Source organism: Heteronotia binoei, chromosome 18 (genome assembly GCF_032191835.1).
Source record: "Heteronotia binoei isolate CCM8104 ecotype False Entrance Well chromosome 18, APGP_CSIRO_Hbin_v1, whole genome shotgun sequence".
Lineage (NCBI taxonomy): Eukaryota > Metazoa > Chordata > Lepidosauria > Squamata > Gekkonidae > Heteronotia > Heteronotia binoei.
Window position 1 is genome coordinate 47,586,174 of NC_083240.1, and position 21,943 is coordinate 47,608,116.

Genomic DNA, 21,943 nt, shown 5'->3' on the forward strand with positions numbered 1-21,943 from the left:
TTGCACCAGTCTGTTTTAAAACTACCTGCCAGCTCAAAAAAGTAATATTTTTGCTTATTTTTGAGTTGTGCTGCCTTGTCTGTTACTGTAAAGAAAACACCTTGCTCTGCCTCGAGCCAGAGGGGAGTTTAGGTTGTTACAGCATGAACTGGGGGAGTGCAAATACATGCAGCATGAACTGGGGGAGAGCCAGTTTGGTGTAGTGGTTAAGTGTGCGGATTCTTATCTGGGAGAACCGGGTTTGATTCCCCACTCCTCCACTTGCACCTGCTAGAATGGCCTTGGGTCAGCCATAGCTCTGGCAGAGGTTGTCCTTGAAAGGGCAGCTGCTGTGAGAGCCCTCTCCAGCACCCACCACACAGGGTGTCTGTTGTGGGGGAGGAAGGTAACGGAGATTGTGAGCCGCTCTGAGACTCTTCGGAGTGCAGGGCGGGATATAAATCCAATATCATCTTCTTATTATTGTTCCTTTGTTCTATTTTGTCTTATGTTTGCACTAAATCAAATGCATGTACACACAATGAGAGTGTGAATATCTTTATTGTTGACAGGTAATTACTCTCAAGGTCTCAGACTGAAGTCTTTTGCATTGCCTGTAACCTGACACTTGACTTGAAACTGGAGCCCTGGCATGCCCAGCAGGGGCTCAGCCAATGAGCCTTGGTCCCTCCCTGCTTGTAGCAGCAAACCACAGACTACCATTAAGCCTAAACCAAATGGCACTGACACTATGTGCAAATGTCCACATAGCAGTTCCTTACCTCCATGGCTTCTTGTGCTATTTCCGGCATGCTGGACTGCGGCACCAGCTGCATAAGGCCCGTTATCAGCTCCGCTGTGCTGCCCTGCGTCTCTGGCCCCTGCTTCCTTGGGTTCTGCACAGGAAGTGGAGAGAGGCATGTTTTTCTTTGTAGGCCTGACTTCAGCAGCATTTCAGTTACAAAGGCACTACTCCAGGCCAGGTTCCAAAGAGTTTAAGAAAGACAGTTTGCTTACCTGTAACTGTAGATCTTTGAGTGGTCATCTGTGCATTCACACTCGTGGGATAGAGCACCTGCGCTGATCCCCGAATCAGTATCTGAAAAGCCCGGGATTTTTCTGCGCTCGGCGCCAATGGGCATGTGCAGGCGTCCCAGTACGCATGCTCACCGGCGCCAGTGCGGGGATCTCGCCAGTTCCTTTCTGACCGCTGGAAGCCCCTACTGGAGGGAGACCGTCAGCAGTGGGGAAGGAGGGCGGGTAGTGTGAATGCACAGATGACCACTCGAAGATCTACAGTTACAGGTAAGCAACCTGTCTATCTTCTTCGTGGTCTCTGTGCTTCACACTCATGGGAGACTAGCAAGCAAGACATACCTGGAGGCAGGAAGACGGTCAACCAGAAGAAACAGCTTGCAACACCGCAGTTCCCAACCGAGTCCTCTGCTGAGCATGCACGTCCAGTGTGTAGTGCTTCATGAAGGCATGCGGAGAAGACCAGGTGGCAGCCTTGCAGACATCAGAAAGGGACACACCTCTCAGGAACGCCACCAACGTGGCCATCGCTCTTGTGAAGTGTCCACGAATAGGTCCAGGTAACAGCTTCTTCGCCAACAAATAACAGAGTTTAATTGTCTCAGTGAGCCATTTTAAGAGCCTCTGAGACAAAATCCTGGAACCTATCTTGGGAGCAGCGTACGAAACAAAAAACTGCTTGTCCTTACGAAAAACCTTTGAACGTTTCAAATAAAACAGCAAAGCTTGCTTAACGTCCAGAGCATGCAACCTACGTCACTCGTCTGAGGAAGGGTTAGGGTAAAAAGTGGGCAACCAAACTTCTAAGTTGAGGTGGAACTGGGAGACCACCTTCGGAAGAAAACGAATGTCCGGAGCCAGGGAAACCCCAGCCTCACGAAAAACAAGATAAGGGTAATCACACCGCATCGCCGTGAGCTCCCCAACACGACGTGCTGATGTGATGGCAACCAAAAATGCAGTCTTCCGTGACAAGAGCTGCAAAGAGCACGTGGCCATCGGCTCGAAGGGGCGACGAGTTAGTTTGTCCAGCACTAAAGTCAAGTCCCACAACTGTGGGGGCAATCTTGATGGTGGGTGCAGCCTAAACAACCCCTTCAAAAAAAATTTTGGACTGAGGGTGTGCGAAAACGGAGTACCCCTCCACCAGATCATGGAAGGCAGATATTGCCGCCAAATAAACTTTGATGGAGGAGAAAACCAGGCCCGCATCCACTAGGGACAACAAAAAATCAAAAATTGCTGACAACCCCACCCTGCCAGGTGAGACCGACGGGTCAACTAAAGACTTAGTAAATTTTTGCCACTTCCTGTCATAGGAAGCGCGGGTGGACAGTTTTCTGCTGTTCATAAGGACCTGCTGGACCCTGTCAGAGAACCCTACTGGTCGATGAACCACGCTGTCAGCTTCAGATGAGGCACGTTGTGATGGAATACATGCCCGCCCTGAGCTGACAGAAGGTCTGGTTCTGCCGGGAACTGGTAGAAGACCCCCCTCGACAGTTGGAGCAGGATCGAGAACCAGTTCTGGCGAGGCCACCAGGGAGTCACCAGGATGCAGCGTGGTCTCTCCCTTGTTATTTTGTTGACCATCCTCGTCAACAACGGCAGAGGCGAGAACATGTAAATGAACCGACCCTCCCAAGGAAGCAGGAGCCCATCTCCCAGAGAGGCTGGATCCGCTCCCCCTCTGGAACAGAACATGGGGCATTTCTTGTTCTTGGCCGTGGTGAAGACATCCAGCTGCGGGTACCCCCAAAGCTGGAATACAGGCTTCAGATAACGCCACTGCAGTCCCCACTCATGTGGGGAAGCCCCACCCCTGCTGAGGGAGTCTGCCTGTATGTTGAGGACCCCCGGAAGATGTGCCGCCTTCACGAAGATGTCATACTGGAGACACTCCAACCAGAGATCCATCACCAATGCGCAGAGCCGACGAGACACTGTCCCTCCCTGGCCTGTTGATGTAGCACAGGGGAGTGGTATTGTCCATAAGCAGCGCTACAGTCTTCCCGCCACTAAGGGACAGAAAGAGTGTAGGGCAAAGTAAACCGCCAGCAGTTCCAGGTAGTTTATGTGGAACTGAGTCAGTTTTGGCGGCCACTGGCCCCACACACACAGGCCTGCCATGTGAGCCCCCCAACCCCACAAGGAAGCATCTGTGGTGATAGTCACAGTAGGAGTTGGCAGATGGAAGGGAGCTCCCTGGCAGATGTTGTTCTCTGACTTTCACCACTGTAGCGTCTGAAGAGTCCCGGATGGGATGGTGAACCTCTTTTGAGGTGAGTCTCTGAGTGGACGAAACTGGCAAAGAAACCACAACTGTAGGCCTCTCATTCTCAGTTTCGCAAAAAGTAGCACACTTGTCGTCGCCGCCATCAGCCCCAGCATCCGCTGAAGCTGCTGTGCTGTGCCCCACTTTCGCCCCACCAGACCGACAATGTCCTTTGCCCTCTGCGAAGGCAGGTATGCACAATGCTGGTTCGTATCCAGCAAAGCCCCTATGAACTGCACTGTCCTTGACGGAGTGAGGTGAGATTTCTCCAAATTGACCTGCAACCCCAAGGTGTCGAGAAGACGTAGAGTGATGGCAATGTGCATTGACAAACTTTCCCTCAACTTCGCCACAAGGAGCCAGTCGTCGATGTATGGAAAGACGACAACTCCCTGGAGATGGAGATGGGCAGCCACAATGCTCATCATCTTTGTAAACACCCAAGGTGCAGTGGACAGGCCGAACGGAAGGGCTCTGAACTGGAAGTGCTGGGAACCCACTGCAAACCTAAGGAAACGCCTGAACGCCGGATGGATGCTGACATGGAAATAGGCATCCTTGAGGTCCAGGGTCGCCATCCAGTCCCCTTGGTTGATGAGGGGCAGGATTGTTTGCAGCGTGGACATTCTGAACTTCTGGTACAGAATGAATTTGTTCAGAGTCCAAAGATCCATAATTGGTCTTAAGCCCCCGTCCCTCTTGGGGACCAGGAAGTAGCGAGAGTAAAAACCTCCCGTCCTGGCCTCCATCAAAACTCTCTCTATGGCTTGTTTCTGTAGGAGGTTGTTCACCTCCGCCAGCAGAGGTGGGGAAGGGGGAGTGGTGATCACCATGGATTGGTTCGGAATCTACGCAAACTCTATTTTGTAGCCCTCTTGTATGACGGACAAGGCCCACCTGTCTGAAGAGATCAACTCCCAGGCAGGTAGGAAAGGGCGGAGGCGGATAGATGTTGAAGTAGGGGCGATGACGCGTGCCACGAGAAAGTCAAAGGCCCTGCTTTTGAGGGTGAGCACCCTTGGATTTGCCAGTGGTCTGAGAACTGTAGCCGTTCCTGTTGTTGCCTGAGTACGATGGTCTGTCAGGCTGGGTGGAGCGAGGTCGCCATTGCTGTTCAGGCGAAAATTTTTGGAAAGGCTTCTTGGCCCACGGTTTGTGCCACTGCTTCGCCTTAGGAGCCCTGGAGGTGTCCTGCACACCCAGGTTCCTAGAGGTCTTCAGGCTCTTATCTCTTTCCTGCAGTGCACTGTCTGTGGTGGTGCTAAACAGGCCATCCCCCTTGAAGGGCAAGTCCTCAGCAAAAGCCCTACTGTCCTGCTGCAGGGCTGTTGATCGTAGCCAGGAGTGCCGACGAATGCACACAGCGGACATGATTGCCTTTGCCGACACGTCCACCATGTGCTTTGCTGCAGCCAATTGCTGCTTGGCCACAGCAAAGCCTTCTTTCTGCAGCTTCCTAGCAGCAGCCTTTTTGTCCTCACTCAGGGAAGAGAGGAGAGGGGTGAGTTGTTCCCATACGGAATACTGGTATCTAGCCATGCAAGCCACATAGTTAGATACCTTTACTCCTAGGGCCCCTGCAGAGTAAACCTTTCTTCCCATATTGTCCAGGTTTTTTCCCTCCTTGTCAGGTGGGGATGAGTGGACCTTTCGTGCCTTGGAGGAAGAAGAGACGACCACTGAGTTCGGTTTTGGATGGGTGAAAAGGAACTCAGCCCCCGTCTCCTGGACCCTGTACATATGGTCCAGCCTTCTGGATGACATTGGACTCGAAGATGGTTTCTTCCAGGGCTCCTTCACTGCCTGCAGAATCACTTTGGTGACCGACAAAGCGATTGCTGTGGATGTGTCACAGGCAGGGAGAGGGAGGTTGCCATCCTCTTCACTAAGTCGCCATAGGACTTCAGATCCTCCGATGGCGAAATCGGAAGATCTTCGGTCGTCTGGGACCTTAGCGAAGGCTCCAAAGCACCTTCCTGGGTGTCGGCACCGCTCTCAGAGTCCGATGAAGAAGACTCCCAGTGCTCAGAAAGGATCGGCGTCGATTCCCGGATCGGCGAGCGGATAGACGTCGATGGTCGCCAATGAGTCTCAGTCGCTGATGTAGCGCGCCTCTCCGGAGGGATCGATGCCGATGGTCTTCGGGAATGGTGCGACAGCCTCGACATGCAGGACGCCTCTGACTGTTGATCCCATTCCGCAAACTCCCTTGGTGGGTACCACTGATAAGGAGAGTACAGATACGGATAGGAGGGCGGCCATTGACGCTGCTCCCACGATGGTAGCGGTGGGAAACGGCGTGGTGCCATGGAGGGCTCTAGCTCCCGTCTGCCTCTGGGTTCCATCGGGGGAGACGGATCCATCGGCGCCAAAGCCTCCACTTCTGAGATCGACCCGCTCCTACTGCGACGCCGCGACCCGGATGACGAGGATCGCTGGGTGAGGTCGATCTCCTGCTTGGACATCGAGAGACGGTGTTGTTGAGTACTGCCTCTCGATGCCGATGGGCTGTGGCATGGGGATGCCAGGATCTTCCTCGGTGGGGCAGTCGGTGCCAAAACGTCGCGTGAGGGTGATGGAGTGCGGGGCCTCTTCCACTTCTCCTTGGCCTTCTTCGGGGCGGATGCTCGGGTTCCCGAGTCATCCCAACGCTTCTTAGCGGGCGTTTCCACTGATCCGTCATGGGATCATTTTGTGGAGGAGCCTCGCTCGATCGGCATTTCGGTCATGACCGGGGTCACATCGGCCGATGTGACCGTCAGGGCCGGAGTGTCTGCCATGGTCGATGCCGACGTGCCCGATGCCGATTTTTGAGGGCGGAGTGCCGATTCGGTTAGAGCTGCCGAAAGCCGCGCTGCCCGGTTCTTCATCGTTTGCTTGGAGAAGCGGAGGCAATGTAGGCAACACAGTGCGCTTCACCCAAGCAGAGAAGACACAGAGAATGGCCGTCTGGGGGGGCAATCTTCTTCCCGCAGGAACGGCAGCATTTGAAAAAACCCCAGCGACTTTCCATAGACTCCAGTCGCTAAAAACCCGCTCAGAGTCCTCTGAGGGGAAAAAAACTTTGGGGGGAAACAAATGGGGAGGAAGGCCCCAGAGGGCAGTCCGACAGACACACAAACTCTTTTTTTTTAATATCTATCTATCTATGCTAAGAAAAACAACAAACGGGCTATTTACAATGATAAAGGCAAAAAGACCAATATCTCACCGACCGGGGACACGAAAGGCAAACCTCTCCGCGCAGCGGTCAGAAAGGAACTGGCGGGATCCCCGCGCTGGCGCCGGTGAGCATGCGTACTGGGACGCCTGCGCATGCCCATCGGCACCGAGCGCGGAAAAATCGCGGGCTTTTCAGATACCGATTCGGGGATCGGCGCAGGCGCTCTATCCCATGAGTGTGAAGCACAGAGACCACGAAGAAGATCAGACAATGACTATGCCTGGTAAGCTTTCACTCTTCTCCCCACCCCTTTATTTAAAAGGTTTGGCATTAAAGGAGTGAGCTTCGGGCTCACATGCATTCTCTTTTACAGTCAACCACTGTCTGCAGTTACTACAGTTCATGTGTGTTCTTTGAAGAACAACTGGAAACTGTAATCATCACAACACATTTTCCAATTCTGCTTTAGAGGGCAAGCACAAGCTACGGTGTACTGCTTGGACACAACAGCAACTCTGGTGTGATGCAAAACAGGATGGGAGGGAAAGAACTGCAGCAGCCAGTGGGGGTGGAGAGAAAAAACAGCCAGTGGGCTCAAGGCTCACCTGACATCAAGTCTGAAGAAGCCCTGAAGGTATCTTGCTGGCACAGGGCCTTTTCCTAGCTTATCATAGAAAGACATATTGATCTTCAAAAGAGCGCCACACTCATAATTACTATCAATTAAAAGAGCTGCACAACTTCTGTGTGCCATGTGCACCAACCTACTGAGTACATGACTAATAGAAGATACAGCTGCTAATATTAAGTACATAGCTGTAAGCTCTTTAATCACCAGAGTATGCCCAAGGATGCATGGATGTCTCTCCCCGCCACTGCCTGCCAGCCCTAGTTGTGCCCTTTACTCCCGCTCTGTCTGCCTGATCTGATCTCTCCCTGGCAGAGGGCTCAAAGCTCACGGAAGAGCAGGATGATGGCCACGGCCACTCTGCCTCACGCCAGGGGCAAGCGCAAGAAGGCAGCAGAGTTGTGAGGCCTCCCCTGGCAAGAAGCCCGTGTGCCTTTCACTCCCCTCTCTGCCTTCTTGCTCTCTCCTCAACACAGAAGCTCAAGTCAGAGAGCGAGACTGCCGAGGGGCTCAGAGGAGAGCCAGCTGACCCTGGAGAAAGGGGGACGGGAACTGACACCACCACTTCCGGAAGCCAGCTTGCTCTTTTCCTGAGCGGCAGTGTTGTGACCCAGATGGGGGTACCACCTGACACTGCCACCACTCTGGAATTGGGGTCACTTGGGAAAGCCTGAGTACCCTCCTCCCAAGCCCTTCTGATCCCTTGCTTTGGCCAAGAAAACAGGTGTGTAGACCAGGTAGAACAACAAAGAACACCAAAAAGGTTTATTTTGAACAGGAAAATCAATTAAGGGCAAGTGAACAGATAAGGTGCTTTAAAACTATACAGTAACAGGGGGTGAGAGAAAATAAACATAAAAGTCCCTAACGCAACTAGACTGAACTGTCCTTTGACTGTTAGGCCCCCAGGCCTCGGCCTGCTCACTCTCTCCCTCAGAGTGAGGGTCTTCCTTCTAACAGCAGCCATCCTGCCTGCTTGACCTCTCAGGAGGAAAGAACAGTGTTTGTCTCTTGAGAGAGCTTTTACACAATTCTCCTCAGAGCCTACTTGGACACCGATTGGCTGAAACCAGCGCCAAGCATTCTGAGGGTTGTAGGCTGTCTCTCCTTACTGCAACACAGGCCTCACAGGCTCCCTAGGCCCACTAGACCTCTGTCTCACAGCACAGATCATGACAGGCATCTGTGGCAGTTTCCCTCTCTGCTAGCTGCCCAAGTGCTGGGATAAGAGGGCAGAGGCTGCCGAGAAGGGAAAAGAAGGGCCCTCTGCTTCCATCCCTGGCTCACAGCACACCCATCCTCCAGCAGCAGCTATTTCCAGGTGAGAACCACCTGTCAACCACAAGCCTCACCAGGCAATGGCCTTGTCCACTTTCTTGAAAGATGGAGTTTGTGGCTCCTGAGTCACTGAGCAAGTACCACTGCCTTAAAGCTTGTGGATGGCTAGGGGCCAAAACAATGTAAAAAATATCAGAATAAGGAAGTGCTCACTGTATTGCTTCAAGGTATTAGTTCTCACGTTTCCATTTCTGACTTATCTGGTTCCTGGCTAGAAACTATCTGCACATTTTCAGCTCAAACACTGTAGGAAAACAACCCAGATGTTCATATCAAACATGCTTGTTTAAAACAAAATATATATATATTACACTTACACAGAGCAAGAGTTTGGGGTCAGCATGGATCAGTTTTACCATAGATAACAACAAGACTTTATAATTTCTGGTTTCAACATCTGTGGGCTTCTCCTTAAACTTAAGACTTGTCATTTTCTCTTTAAAGGTAAGACTCTAAGGAAGAGAACAGAAGGATAGAACAAGTCAAAAAGGCACTGCTTATTCCAAATCCACACCTTTTTATTTTGTAAAAGGAATATTTTTAATGCAAACCATTACATACGGCATGCTTGAAAACATATCAGAACAGCACAATAAGTTTCACAGTGACATCCTAAGCAGAGTTCAGTATTTATTTGGTATTTCCTAAGTCAAATGCAAAGTTGAGAAGCTATTCAGCTACAGAATAGATGATTCTGAATAAAAGCCAAAATTATACAGCTTTTTTTTTGGCTCAATGGCAAAACTGAATAGCAGCTGTGGAGAATGGTCCCTGGCCATTTGAACCTAATAGCTGACTGGGGACAGGTCAGGATTAAATGGTCAGCACCAAGGTTCCCTCTAAGCTGCAGAGTCTTGTGAGAAAAAATTCTACTTTGTGAGCTCCTGGCATTAAAGCTGTGAGCTCCTGCAGAAATTATTGTGCTCTGGGGCCATTTTTCCTGAGCCAAGACAAAAACGTGTGAGCTGAAGGCTAAAAATCTGTCTGCTAGGTCACACTAACTCAGCTTAGAGGGAACACTGGTCAGCACCCATTTTACAGCAGGATTTGCCTTCCAGTCAGTGAAACTGACCAATTTAAAGGGATTGCAAGCATTCCAGCCTGACAGTAGACCTGCAGGCCTGCGGTTAGGCTGATATGGCAGGAAGCAAAACTGAGGGTTATATGGCTGGAAGGCATTTTAGTCTAACAGCAGGATCAGCATGCCAGTCCGCTGTTAGGAAGAAATGACTTCCAGCCATTAAATTGGTCAGTTTCACTCCCCTCTGCCTGGTTAAAAGGCTGGAAGGCATTTTTGCTTAACAGCAGAAGGGCACACCACCCCCCATGGGTTTTGCTCGCCTTTGACTGGTAGCCATTACACTGTCCAGTTTCCCACCCCTCTGCTTCCAAGTGGAGAGAAGTTAAACTAACTAGTTTAATGACTCACAGGCATTTTAAAATGAGTGAACTGAGTTAAATGAGCGAAACTGACTCGTTTAAGGACTCGCAGGCATTTCAGCCTAACAGCAGTGTGGGGCTGGCTGAAAGGCTTGGAGACAGAGAGCAGGGACACTGACTTGTTTAAGGGCTAACAGGCATTTCAGTCTAACAGTGGGGCTAAGGTGCCTGCCTGCTGTCAGACTGAAAGGGCTGGCAGCTATTTCACCCCTTCTTTTTGCTAGCCCCCGTTCAGAAGCGGGAGGCAGCGAAATGGAGGGACGAAATGGCTGAAAGGCATTTCCGCATAACAGCAGATCCTGGGCTCTCACTTGCTGTCATACTGAAATGGCTGGTGGCTTGGCAGCTATTTCACCTGCTATTTTCATCCCTCCCCCCTTCCCCAGTGAAATAGAGAGGCTATATGGATGGAAGGTATTTCTGCCTAACAGCCAGCGGGCAGCCCATCTGCTGTTAGGCAAAAATGCTTTCCAGCCATTAAACTGATCAGTTTCACTCCCTTCCACTTCCATGCAGAGGGGAGGGAAACTGACCTTTTACTGGCTCACAAGCATTTCAGCCTAACAGCAGGTGTGACCCTCTTCTACCGTAGGACCACAATATCAATACCACCTTCTACAGTAACAGGCCCATAAGAATAACATGAACACACTATTAAAACACCACAATTGCTGCTAGTATTTGCGAACAAAGTCCTGCTCCCTACCGTTGTCATGCGTATTGGTGTGTGCACGCCAGAGCCCTGCAGAGCTTTGTGAAGAGTTTCACTGAACATGCTGCGGAGTTCCACAGAATGACAATACACCGCATCAATCTTGGGCCACCAGTCCAGGGCAGACTAGGGGGAAGGGAAGGAAATCATAGTCAGAAAGGACTCGGTGCACCAGGGACAGCTATAGAAGACATATCGCCCCAGTGGCAACAGTATGCAATTCTGTATGCATAATAAAGTTTCTTTTTTCTTTTAAGTTTCAGGAATCTAAAGGGAGTCATGGGTATATACCTCTTCCCCACATGCCTCTCAAGGGCCCATCAGCTCTGAAGGGAGTCCTCACCCCGCCCCGCCCCCCCAAAGAGCTGGTGGTAGTTGATGCTGTAAGTTCTGAAAGTTACCCTCTATGTTGCAGATCAAGAAGCAGAAAAGGAAGAAGGGAAGGAGATATGATGGTAAATTCACTTTCAAATTACTTCTAGATTAAAAATAGACATTTGTCTAAAAAGGTGTTATAAAAGATCTGACAAAATCTGAAAAGATTGTTCTACAATCTAAAGGTCATCTATTAGCATGAATCTACAAATTTTTGTTTCAATTTGATACTGAGGAAGAACATGTAAAATCCTGTATAATTAAATGGGTGGAAAATTGTGGTGGGAAAATACTGTTCCAATGCTGGGGAAACCTATGGAGAGAGGGCATAAAATTCACAGTCTGCCAAGCACTAATCAATGGTATGTCATGCCAAAAGATATTGAGAAATTGGATAAGAATTACAAAATGGAAATGTAAGGATATAGAAGGCACTTTTTTTACCATATGTGGTGGACCTGCACCAAGACAAAGAGATTCTGGAAAAATACACATGCTGAAATTTAAAATAAAATAAAATAAAAATTAAATTCCTGATTAAAGGTGAAATTATGCTACTAAGAATTTTACCAGACAATTTAGAAAAAGCTTCACAAGACTTATTTAAATATATGTTAATGGCTGCCACAGATTTGGAAGGAAAAACTAGCTGGGTATTCAATAATGGCAAAACTATATAAACCTACATGTAAACCTACAGAGATTCTCACCTGAGGGATCTACAACAAACCTTTTTGGAACTAAAGGATCCACCTGATGAAGTCAGGAAACACATTAACAAAGCCAGAATGGTACCCAGAGAACACCTGTTACAAGACAGACCCAAAAAAGACAATAATAGAACACCACTAGTGGTCACGTACAACTCTCAGCTCAAAACAGTTCAACACATCATCAATGACTTACAAGCTCTATCGGACAATGACAGCTCTCCTTCTCAAGTACTGGTGGGCAAACTTTTTCTTGCACACAGACAATTCCCCAACCTCAAAGAATTCCTCACACACAATAATGCAACATCTCTTTTGAACACAGACACTTGTACCAGAGCTTGCAATAATTATGCCAACTTTGCTGCCATATACACCCAGACAACACACTCACTGGACCTAACCACATCAACTACACCATCTCATGTTCATTCACTTGTTCATCTTCTAACATTGTATATGGAATTAAGTGTCAACAATGCCCTTCAGTTCTCTACATAGAGCAGACAAGTCAAACGCTATGCCAAAGGATAAATGGACACAAATCTGACATCAGGAATCAGAAAACTGTAGGAGAACACGTCAACCTTCCAGGACATTCAGTGGGTGACCTCAAAGTAGCTGCTTTATTGCAAAGAAACTTCAAAAACAGAATGAAAAAGAAAACTGCTGAATTATAAATTATTACAACACTTGGAACAAGCACCTCCCCAGGACTCCCCAGGGATGCTGGGCTTTTATCTCTCACCAAATAGAGCTATACATCCACTATGTTCTAATGCGTTTTTTTTTAATTAATGCATTGTAATACTATGCAACATATCAGAGGAGATCTCTGACAGAACACCTCTAAGAAAAATATGCTGTTTAACTCATGCTTGAGAGGAGACCAGTGGAGCATGACAACAGACTAAATTTACTACTCTTTACAAGTACAAAACCTAAAGGCACTCTCTCACAATCAAGGACACATCAATTTCCAATTCTAACATATTTATGTCTTTGCAATGCCCCCCACCCCCCAAGTTGAACCTTAACAGGTGATAGTGTGACAGCAAGGTCACGTGATAGATCTTAACACTTAATACATTTACACATCTATCACCAATTCTGACATCTTTATTGGCCTCATTGTTGTACCCTGGAATTTTCCCTGATGTCTTTATAAACCAAGCTTGTTATTCCTGTTAAAACATTTCATTATATTGTATGCTAGTAAGCTAATTTGCTGTTCAACCTCTGCCTTACATGTAGGGACTGGTAAGCTTCACACCAGTCTGTCTGAGGAAGCACACGGAAGCTCACACCCTGAACTAAACTTTGTTGCTCTTAAAGGTGCCACTGGACTCTAACTTTGTTCTATGTAAACAAAAGACCTTTCAAAAAGTATCAGCAGAAATAGGAAGCTTATTATTCATATTATGGGAATAAAGTGAAAAATTTTGAATCTATTTAATTATTCTATACGAGAACACTGATTATAGCATCATTTTTTCACTCAATGCTCTTTTAAGTATTTAAAATATTTAGTAAGAATAAGATTTATAATATGATAAATGACTAAGATAATACATAGGTTATAATGAAGGCTCAAGTTCAGATCCATCTGGACCTCCGAATGAGGAAATCACCTGGCTGATAGAGCCCAGGGAGTCCCTGGGGAAGAGGAAGAGACGACATAAGAACATAAGAGAAGCCATGTTAGATCAGGCCAATGGCCCATCCAGTCCAACACTGTGTCACACAGTGGCAAAAATTTTTTATATACGACGAGGAGGAAGGGGAGGAGAAGAATAGAAAGAGGAGGAGAAAGAAGAAGAGGAGATTGGATTAATATCCCACTGTTCACTCAGAGTGGCTTACAATTTCCTTTCCCTCCCTGTGAGGTAGGTGGGGCTGAGAAAGCTCTTTCAAGAACTGCTCTTGAGAGAACAGTTCTGAGAGAACTCGTGACTGACCCAAGATCACACCAGCAGCTACATGTGAAGGAGTGCGAAATAAAATCTGGTTCTCCCAGATTACATTGGTTCTCTGAGGGGCTGTGGGCAATAAAAAGACAAGGAAAACAACACTTTTCCACCACCACTGTGTCTGAACAGTGTAAGCCAGTGTTGCTGCTCCAGGTGACCAGAGGCCTGTTGGGATCTGGCTTATAGGAGGAAGCTCATTTTACTCAACACTCTGCAGATATAATCCTGCATCCATTCCGGCTTAGCAGGGACAGGGTGCCAACTTGTCCAACTGTAGGGGGAAACTTTTCAGTCCATTCAGTCTGAGGATGCAAACAGGATCACTAGAAGTCTGAGGCCTACCACCTACTTGTATCCCCCTGGCCCTTCCTGGTTATTTGAACCTTCCTGGGGGGCTGGGCTTGAGAAGTAGCCAATGCTTCCTTGAACAGGCTGTGCTGCATCCACTTCTAAAGAAACCTCCCCTGGACTCAGGAGGTCTCAACGGTTCCATTCTTGAGCAAGGTGAATGAAAGGGTGATGGCTGGACAACTTTCCTGGATGAAGAAATCGTTTAGACCCTTCCAGTCTTGGTTTAGGCCTTGGCAGCCCTGGTGGATGACTTGCATTGGGAGAAGAGCAAACGGAGTGCAACTCTGTCCATTCTCCTGGACCTCTCTCTCATCAGCATTCAATACCATCCATCATGTTCTGTGGTGGTTACAACCCTACCTGAAAAGTAGCTTTCAGAAGGTGTGCTTGGGGACTGCTGTCCAGCCCTTCAGCCACTGGGAGGAGGAGGAAGAGGACAACAAGGAGAAGAACATCTTCTTACATCTTCTCCCCTATGCTCCTTAACACCTACACAGAACCACTGGGATAGGTCAACAGGAGACCTGGCCTGGGCTGGCACCAGTATGCAGTTGATGCCACTCAGCTCTCTCTCACACTTCCAGCTGATCCCAGGGAGGCTGCAGAAACCCTGAACCGCAGCCTGGAGGCAGTTCTGGAGTGCACACAGGCTAAAAACCTGGTGCTTACTCTCAACCGGGGGGGGGGGGGGGGGGCGGTGCTGCTGGTGGGTGGGATATCTGAGCTTAGATTTAAAGCGTCACCTGTTCCACATGGGGCTGCACAGGTCCATAGTCTGGGGATGCTCTTGGAGCCAGGTTTTCTGCTGGCTAAGCAGGTGGCAGCCATGACCAGGAGTGCCTTTTCCCAACTTCAACAGGTCAACCAGCTGCAGTCTTTCCTGGGCAGAAAAGATCTGGCTGCTGCGGTAAATGCTCTGGTTACATCCAGATTAAAGTTGGTCTTGGCCGACATCCCTGAAGCCTGCCTGATCCCTTAGGAGCCCCCCTGACTGCTACAGGCACCTTCAGAGGCCCTGCTTTTGGCGTCCCCCACCTGCTGAGATCAGGTAGGTGGCAACTGGGGAGAGGCCTTCTTGGTCATGGCACCAAAGCTCTGTAAAACTGTGTACAACACAAACTGCCAAATCCACCCAGACAATCTGGCTTCTCCATGATTTATGAACTTACATTTGTGATTATTCGGTGGAGTGAATTGACCAGTACGTAGTGAAACGTAGAAGGAGAATTCTGTGCTAGGCAAGTCTAGAAAAGAGAAAGAACTTTTTTAGCAAGTGTCAAAAAAGTTACAGATCCACCATGAGTACTTTCAGACATGAGAACTGCAGTGAAGAAAGGAATGCAGCATAGAAAACAGAATCCCCTACACCTTTAACTGCCAAGATAGAGAGCGTAACTGTTCTCCGCTCCACCACCTTTTCAGGTCAGTTATTTCAGCTTAAGCCTTTGATATCACATTCCTTGGGCTTCTCTCTGTCCGCCGTGCAGCACTGGCTTCGCCTTCCTAACTGCTCTTCTGCCTGAGCAAGAGGAATGGCTTCCAAGCTGCCATTGGGCAGAGGGAAGCACTAGCAGCACCAAAAGCCAGGGCTGAAGGGGAGAACAGCCTCCACAGGGGCCAGCAAGAGGCACAAGAGGAAGGATGTCTTCAGGTCCCTGCCGCAGAGTCCAGCTGGCCCAAAGTCACTTCAGGGTCAGTCGTGTCTGAGCACCAAAATTTGAACCCAGGGCTCTCCTGTTAGTGTTATTGTCTAACTGGTAACCCACACTGATAGGAGCAGACTCCCATCATCCGTCTGACCTTCAAGCAAGTCCAGCTGTGGACTAGGCACAGTGAATCTAAGCACAGCGAACCCCAAGTTACAACCGTTCAATGAGAGCAAGAGAAAGACTGGCTCGAGCTAGAAAGCGAAGGTGTCTCCTAGGACAGACCCCTTATTCCTCAAGTGAGGGGAGATCAAAAATCAAATTTCAAAACCTTTAATGGCACAATAGGGAGATCATCTCAGCGTCTGCTTTGCTGGATGTCAAGTTGGAAGACGTACTGCTGACTCCCTCCGTTGTCTCAAAAATTCAGAGGGGAGTCACTCAGGGAGCTATTCTGGGCAGGTTACACTTTGAGCTTCTTCCAGTTAATTTGAAACCCCACCCCAATCTCTAAAAGCAGCAAGAAAGGCAGCTAGACACCAAAAATAGTTTTTGGAGGGGGGGGGGGGAGACACAAAAGGTAACTGCCGAGAAACAGAAATCCTCTATTATTCATGAATTTCCAACTGCTGCTGGCCTCCCCTCCATCCCAGTTGAAAAACAGCTCCAGGGCAGAGGCAGCAGGGGGGGGGCAGCAGGCAGGCAGAGGGGCCGGCTTCACCTTGAAGTGCTGGTTGTTGTGCGGGCTGATGCGGAAGCAGGACACCAGGCAGTCAATCATGAGGTCAATGTCTGCGTTCTGGCTGCCTCTGGAGAAAGGCTTGCTCGGGTTGAAGAGCAGGTTCTTTGGGGAAAAGGAGAGAAAAGTAGGTTGCGTTGTGGTTCTGTCCCCTTTTTCCTCTCTTTTATCATAAACATCTCTATAAAGACTTTTCTGGCTTTGTTTAGTGCAATCTATTTTTCTGGGATGTTTCTCTTAATCTCTCCCCTACGTGCTAGATTGCACAGATATTGCATAGGTCTTTTCCAGGGTTTCTATCCCCTTACTTTGTTATTGGTCTAGTACTGTGCTAGAGGATCCCTTTGCAAAGGGTCAGTCTAGACATTCTCAGGAGGTCCCTAAGCAGTGGCAGTTGGCTACCAGGGAACTCTTAGCCTAAGAGAGTCTTCCAGCAAGGAAAGGCACCTTCCTCCCACAACTACAGGGTTTTGGTTTCTGTTTTCACCCACATTAAATTTCCCAGGGGCAGAATAGAGATTTTCCTGCCGCCTCCTCCTCCTCCTTCCCCCAGTGATCTCCATGAAATGCTGCTCTGGGGAGGGGAGGTGTGCAGAAGGAACAGGGGCTCTGGGGAAACTGCCCATTTAGCCTGGACCCAGGATATGGTCTGATCTTTCCCCCTCCTCCTGTTCACCCTCCTGCCTAAAAGCAAAACAGTTCATGACATAATCATACAGAATTTTTACAACACCGGAAGAAGGTTCACATCATTCCACACACAGGGCTAGGCTGCAATCCCTGCAACAGACCTGTCGGATTAGACAGCAGTCTCGTGTTCCTGCATTTTAGATCTGAACTACTGTAGGGATGAACTTGGGGAAGGGGCTGCCTAAGCTTTGAGGCGGGAGCAAGAATCAGACAAGAGGCTTTTTGTCACCAGTCTTTTCACCAGAGTGCTACACCTGCCCTCATGCAAACAGCTGGAGAACACTCCCACTTTTTTTAAAAAAAATTACACTTTGTCTAAAAACAGGGCAGTGTCCGGACTTCTTGTGCCCCCCTGCCCATTTCATCTTTTCAAGCCCCCTACCAAGCAGGCTAGGCTGGGAGAGGCAGGCTGGGTCCAGATCTCCTAGTCAGCTTCTCAGATGTGTGGAATTTGAATTTGAGTCTTCCCACCACACTGGGCTCCTGATTTTTGTTTAAAACATTAAAGCACATAATGCATGTTAGGTTCTGCTTTATTAGACAACTACATGAGTGATGGTGACTTAGTGGTGGGTAAATTCCAGCTTCAGTCTGGAATCCCCAGTTGAAGGATCTCTTGGTAAGAGGAGCCGGGAAAAACCTTTCTCTACCTGAGGCTCCTGGAGAGCTGCTGCCCATCAGAACAGACAACGGGACTAGATGGACCAAGGATCCAGCTCAACATAAGGAAGTGTCATATGCGCAGTCTCTGAATCAGCTTTACTACATTCAAAAGGCTTTGATCGCTTCAGTTTGTCCCTTAAAAAGACAGCTCCAGACGGGTCACCAGGTTACTCTGTCTGTGGCGACAGAAAGGAGCCAGAGTCCAGCAGCACCTCCAAGACCAACAACGTTAGTGGGAGGGGAGGAGCTCTTCTGAGTCACGTCTCACTTCCTCCCTGCCTCTCATTTTGCTGGTCCTGAAGGTGCTGCTGGACTCCAGCTCTTTTCTGCTCCTTGGAAAAGAGGGCGATATAATTTTTTTCATTTTTACCTTCAGATCTACCACCATGGACTGCACTAGAAGGAAAATGACGGAATTGTCTTCCCAGTTGATGTAGGTCGACACTTTGCACAGCTTCACACAAGCAATGGCAGCGCTTTCGGTCAGTTGCCGGCTGCCACCGTGGCCTGCCAGAGCCTTCCTGAGGTTGTCCAAGAAGAGTTTCTGCAAAAGCCACATGGACACAGGAGAGAAAGCAAGCGATCAATGCACCAAGACCAGCCTTTGCAATCTGACCAGACCTGGGGAGACAGGTGATGCTGACATTGCAGCCCCCCCCACCCAAAAAAAGCATACCAAAATACATATGTGAAACATATACATGAAGAACTGTCACCTGTGCCCCTGTAGAGGACATCTTACAGTCTAAGTCCAGCACAAGCACTCCAGTCCATTAAAACTGCACTGGGCTGCACTATAAATAACAATTAGCAGGCATCTTCAGAGACGTTGTATATGCCACCTTTCTGAGTTTCTTTTGCTTTGTGATAATAAGCATATTTAGCACAACCCCTGCACTCATCTGTAATTCTTAATCATAGCACATTCTGTGGGTCTGTCAGTCTCCCAAGTGGAAAGTTAAAAGAAGACAGGGAACGCTCATGGCCATGATGAAACAGAACAAAGCTTGAGTCCAGAGACTGCAGAGTTTTATTCAAGGCATAAGCTTTTGCGTGCAGATCTTTGTAGCTGAAGGAAGTGTGCATGCATACAAAAGTTTATACCCTGAATAAAATTTAGTGGTCTAAAAGGTGCCCTGGACTCAAACCTTCGGCTGCTTGAGACCACCACAGCTGCCCACCTGGTTTTATAATGGTTATGGTGCAACACTGGTACCTGCCATCCCTTTCAAGTGTGCCTCTGAAAATGTTTCTATTATCGGCTGTCTCCTCAACATGGTGTCCGTCAACACTTTTCCTGGTTCCTGGCAGGTGTCTGTAGGAAGTGGGTGGGACCAGGCAGGCCTTTTGTGTAGCAAGACTTCTGATAGGCCATGCAGATGTTTTTGAATGCTGCTTTGATGCCAGCTGCCTCCACAGCACAAGGATCTGCACCATGTGACTGAAGTTAAGCACTGGTAACCATTTTGTGGCAGCCACTGTGTTGCTGCACTCACCATGCCAAGGTAGGATGTCAAATGTGCCTGCAGATTGGAAAGGGAAGGGGGACCCCTGAGTTACCCTGATCCTGCTGGCTTTGTGGGTGTTTTTTCGCAGCCCAGGCCTTTTTGAGAGGCCGCATTTGGCAGCACGTCATGGTGGCTTTTTGGCGAGTGAAGTTAACGCTTTAAAGTATTTTATTGCTGCTGGGTTTTGCTCTTTTTCTTGTGAATCCTTTCAGGAGCCAAGAGCAGCCAAGAAGACTACCAACAAATTAATCGAACCTGCTCTCACCAGTCAATGCAGTCTCAGCCCTGCTAGATATAGACACCACACAGGGAGATACATCTGCATGCTTTAGATGTCCTGTAACACAACCAGCAGTGCCAATGCTATCGACCAACACTAGAGACCACTATGCTGAATGAACTAGCCAAGAACAAGCCAGCTGTGCAGAACAGGGCATGGCTGGGAAGGGAAATCCTGATGCTGCTGGTTTGGTGGGTGTTTTTTCTCAGCCCAGGCCTTTTTGAGAAGGCCACATTTGGCAGCAGCAATAAAATACTTTAAAGCATTAACTTAGATATTAGAAGAGAAGGAGAGAAGAGATTGGATTTATACTCCACCCTTCACTACCCAAAGGAGTCTCAGAGTGGCGTACAATCTCCTTTCCTTTCCCCACAACAGTCACCCAATGAGGTAGGTGGGGCTGAGAGCTCTTTTGAGAACTGCTCTTGAGCAGAACAACTCTGAGAGAGTTCTCACTAACCCAGGGTCACTCCAGCAGCTGCATATGGAGGAGGAATGGGGAACATACCCAGTTCTCCCAGATAAGAATCCATGCATCAAACTGGTTCTATTACTAGCCTGCCTTCCCCAAAGCAGTTTTCAGCACCCTCCTCTCTCCCCTCCTCCCCTTCAGCCTCACAACCCCATGCAGAAGTCTGGCAGAGTTGAAGCAACTGGCCCAAAGGCACCCAGGAAGCTCCCACAGCAGAGCGGGGACTGGAACACGAGTCTCCCACCTTCCGGTCCAGCACTCTCACCATTAGACCACACTGGTTCTCCACAGTGACCTCAGCACTGAAAGCTGCCAGCCTGAGTGGCTGCACCTGACAGGTGGGTAGGAGAAGGTAGTAAAAACCAATGACAACTGAGAACTTTTTAAAAAAATTGGAAGACTACAGCAGTGTCGTCATTCTTCCTATAGGGTAACATAGGGAGAAACTATGTAAGCTACCCTGAGCTCCTGGAAAGGAGGACAAAAAAGTAAAAATCTGAGGGGAAATTCTATGCTTCATGCTGGGTCCCAGTTGCCCAATAGAAATTGGTCACTGGACAAATACTGTGAAAGGCTCTTCTCCTCTGAGGACAGGAAGACATCTTGCTGAGTGAGTCCCACCATCCAATCAGGGAGGCAGGATCAAATTATTTTAACTTCCTGTCAGATGAGGGAATCACCCTTCCTTTCAGTTCCAGTAACTCCGAAAGCAATAGCGTGAAACTTTAACAACATACTAGCCAACAGTGCCAAAGAAGAGAAACTATTAACAGTAAATAGAAGAGGAAATTAGGACAGGAAGTAACTGTAACAAGAGCCTCTAGCAGGAGGGCAAAGATGTCTTCCAGTCTTCAGAGGAGAAGGACTTCAGGGTTTCGGCGCTTCGTCTTTGGTTGGGGTCTGTGGAGCTCATCTCCAGCAGCCCCCCAAATCGGACGGCTGGAGGAGTGCCACACCCTCAGGGGGACCTAGGCAAAGGAGCTTGACAGGAACCGGGGAGAACAGCGGCAGCCGGTCCAAGTCTCCTGTTGCTCTGATGCTCCACCGCAAGGATCGCCATGGTGGCAACAAGAGGTGAATGCCCGACCTTTCCTTTGTCTCAGCAACTTTTCTAATCTTCTTCTTTTCTACTACAATTGCTGAAACTCTACCATGCAAGTAAGTTTCCTTTATAATCTAACCGACTAATGGAATTCCTATCGTAAAACCAAACAGGACTGCTCAAAAGGAGAGGCTTCCAAAAGAAGAACAAATTGTTGAAATTGACATTTTTCTTTCTGGCGTCTTTTAATTGGACTGAATACAAACATTTGAATTGATATGGTTTACAAATAAATAAGCTACAATTGGAACACTAACATATTATAATACAATCTGAATAAAAGCTGATTTTTTCAAAAGAAATTTATCTGATGGGGGAGCGGAACTGATGCTGTTTGAACTGGAATGTAAGGAAAAAACACACGGCAGGAAGAGAGCTGGAGGATAAACTAACTGGGACTCTGAGCTATTCATTAATTCTTGTTATTGGACTAATTCTGTGGAAAGATGACTTGGCAAAACAATGCGGATGATAAAAAAAGATATTTTTGCTACCATATCGTCTATAAAGCATGGAATCAGTCTATTAGCAGAGTTAGCAGAAAAGTGGGTGGAAAACTTTCTTCTGAAGTATAGTGAAATTGAAAATCTACATGAGCAGGAATGTCGAGAGGTCCCAGAGTCGTCGAACGAGTTGGGGAAAGTGAATAAACAACAGTCTGGAAATGAGCTGCATGAAATCAAGATGGAGACGATGTACGCAGTTTTAAAGGAAGACTGGAAATCACGACTTATCAAAGCTATTGTAAGAGGAAGTGACAGTGTGTGGGCCCTATTGTTCCCAACAGAACAGATGAATGTGCTGAGCGGAGAAGCCATATATACTGCTCTAAAAAAACCCAAAACTTGAAAAGCCTTCAAAAAGAAG

At 48.3% G+C, this 21,943-nt stretch overlaps 1 protein-coding gene across 2 annotated transcripts in view; it reads right to left on the minus strand.

Annotated features, from left to right (window-relative positions):
* Window positions 1-21,943, minus strand: part of NF1 (neurofibromin 1) — a 249,271-nt gene that overhangs the window by 183,931 nt on the left and 43,397 nt on the right. For both annotated transcript variants that reach the window (XM_060259690.1, XM_060259689.1), the window contains exons 9-14: window positions 18,085-18,258; window positions 16,344-16,466; window positions 15,146-15,220; window positions 10,565-10,696; window positions 8,736-8,870; window positions 762-875 (exon numbers count right to left, since the gene is read on the minus strand). In XM_060259690.1, coding sequence (XP_060115673.1) covers window positions 762-875; window positions 8,736-8,870; window positions 10,565-10,696; window positions 15,146-15,220; window positions 16,344-16,466; window positions 18,085-18,258 — 753 coding nt within the window. The remainder of the gene's footprint in view (window positions 1-761; window positions 876-8,735; window positions 8,871-10,564; window positions 10,697-15,145; window positions 15,221-16,343; window positions 16,467-18,084; window positions 18,259-21,943) is intronic.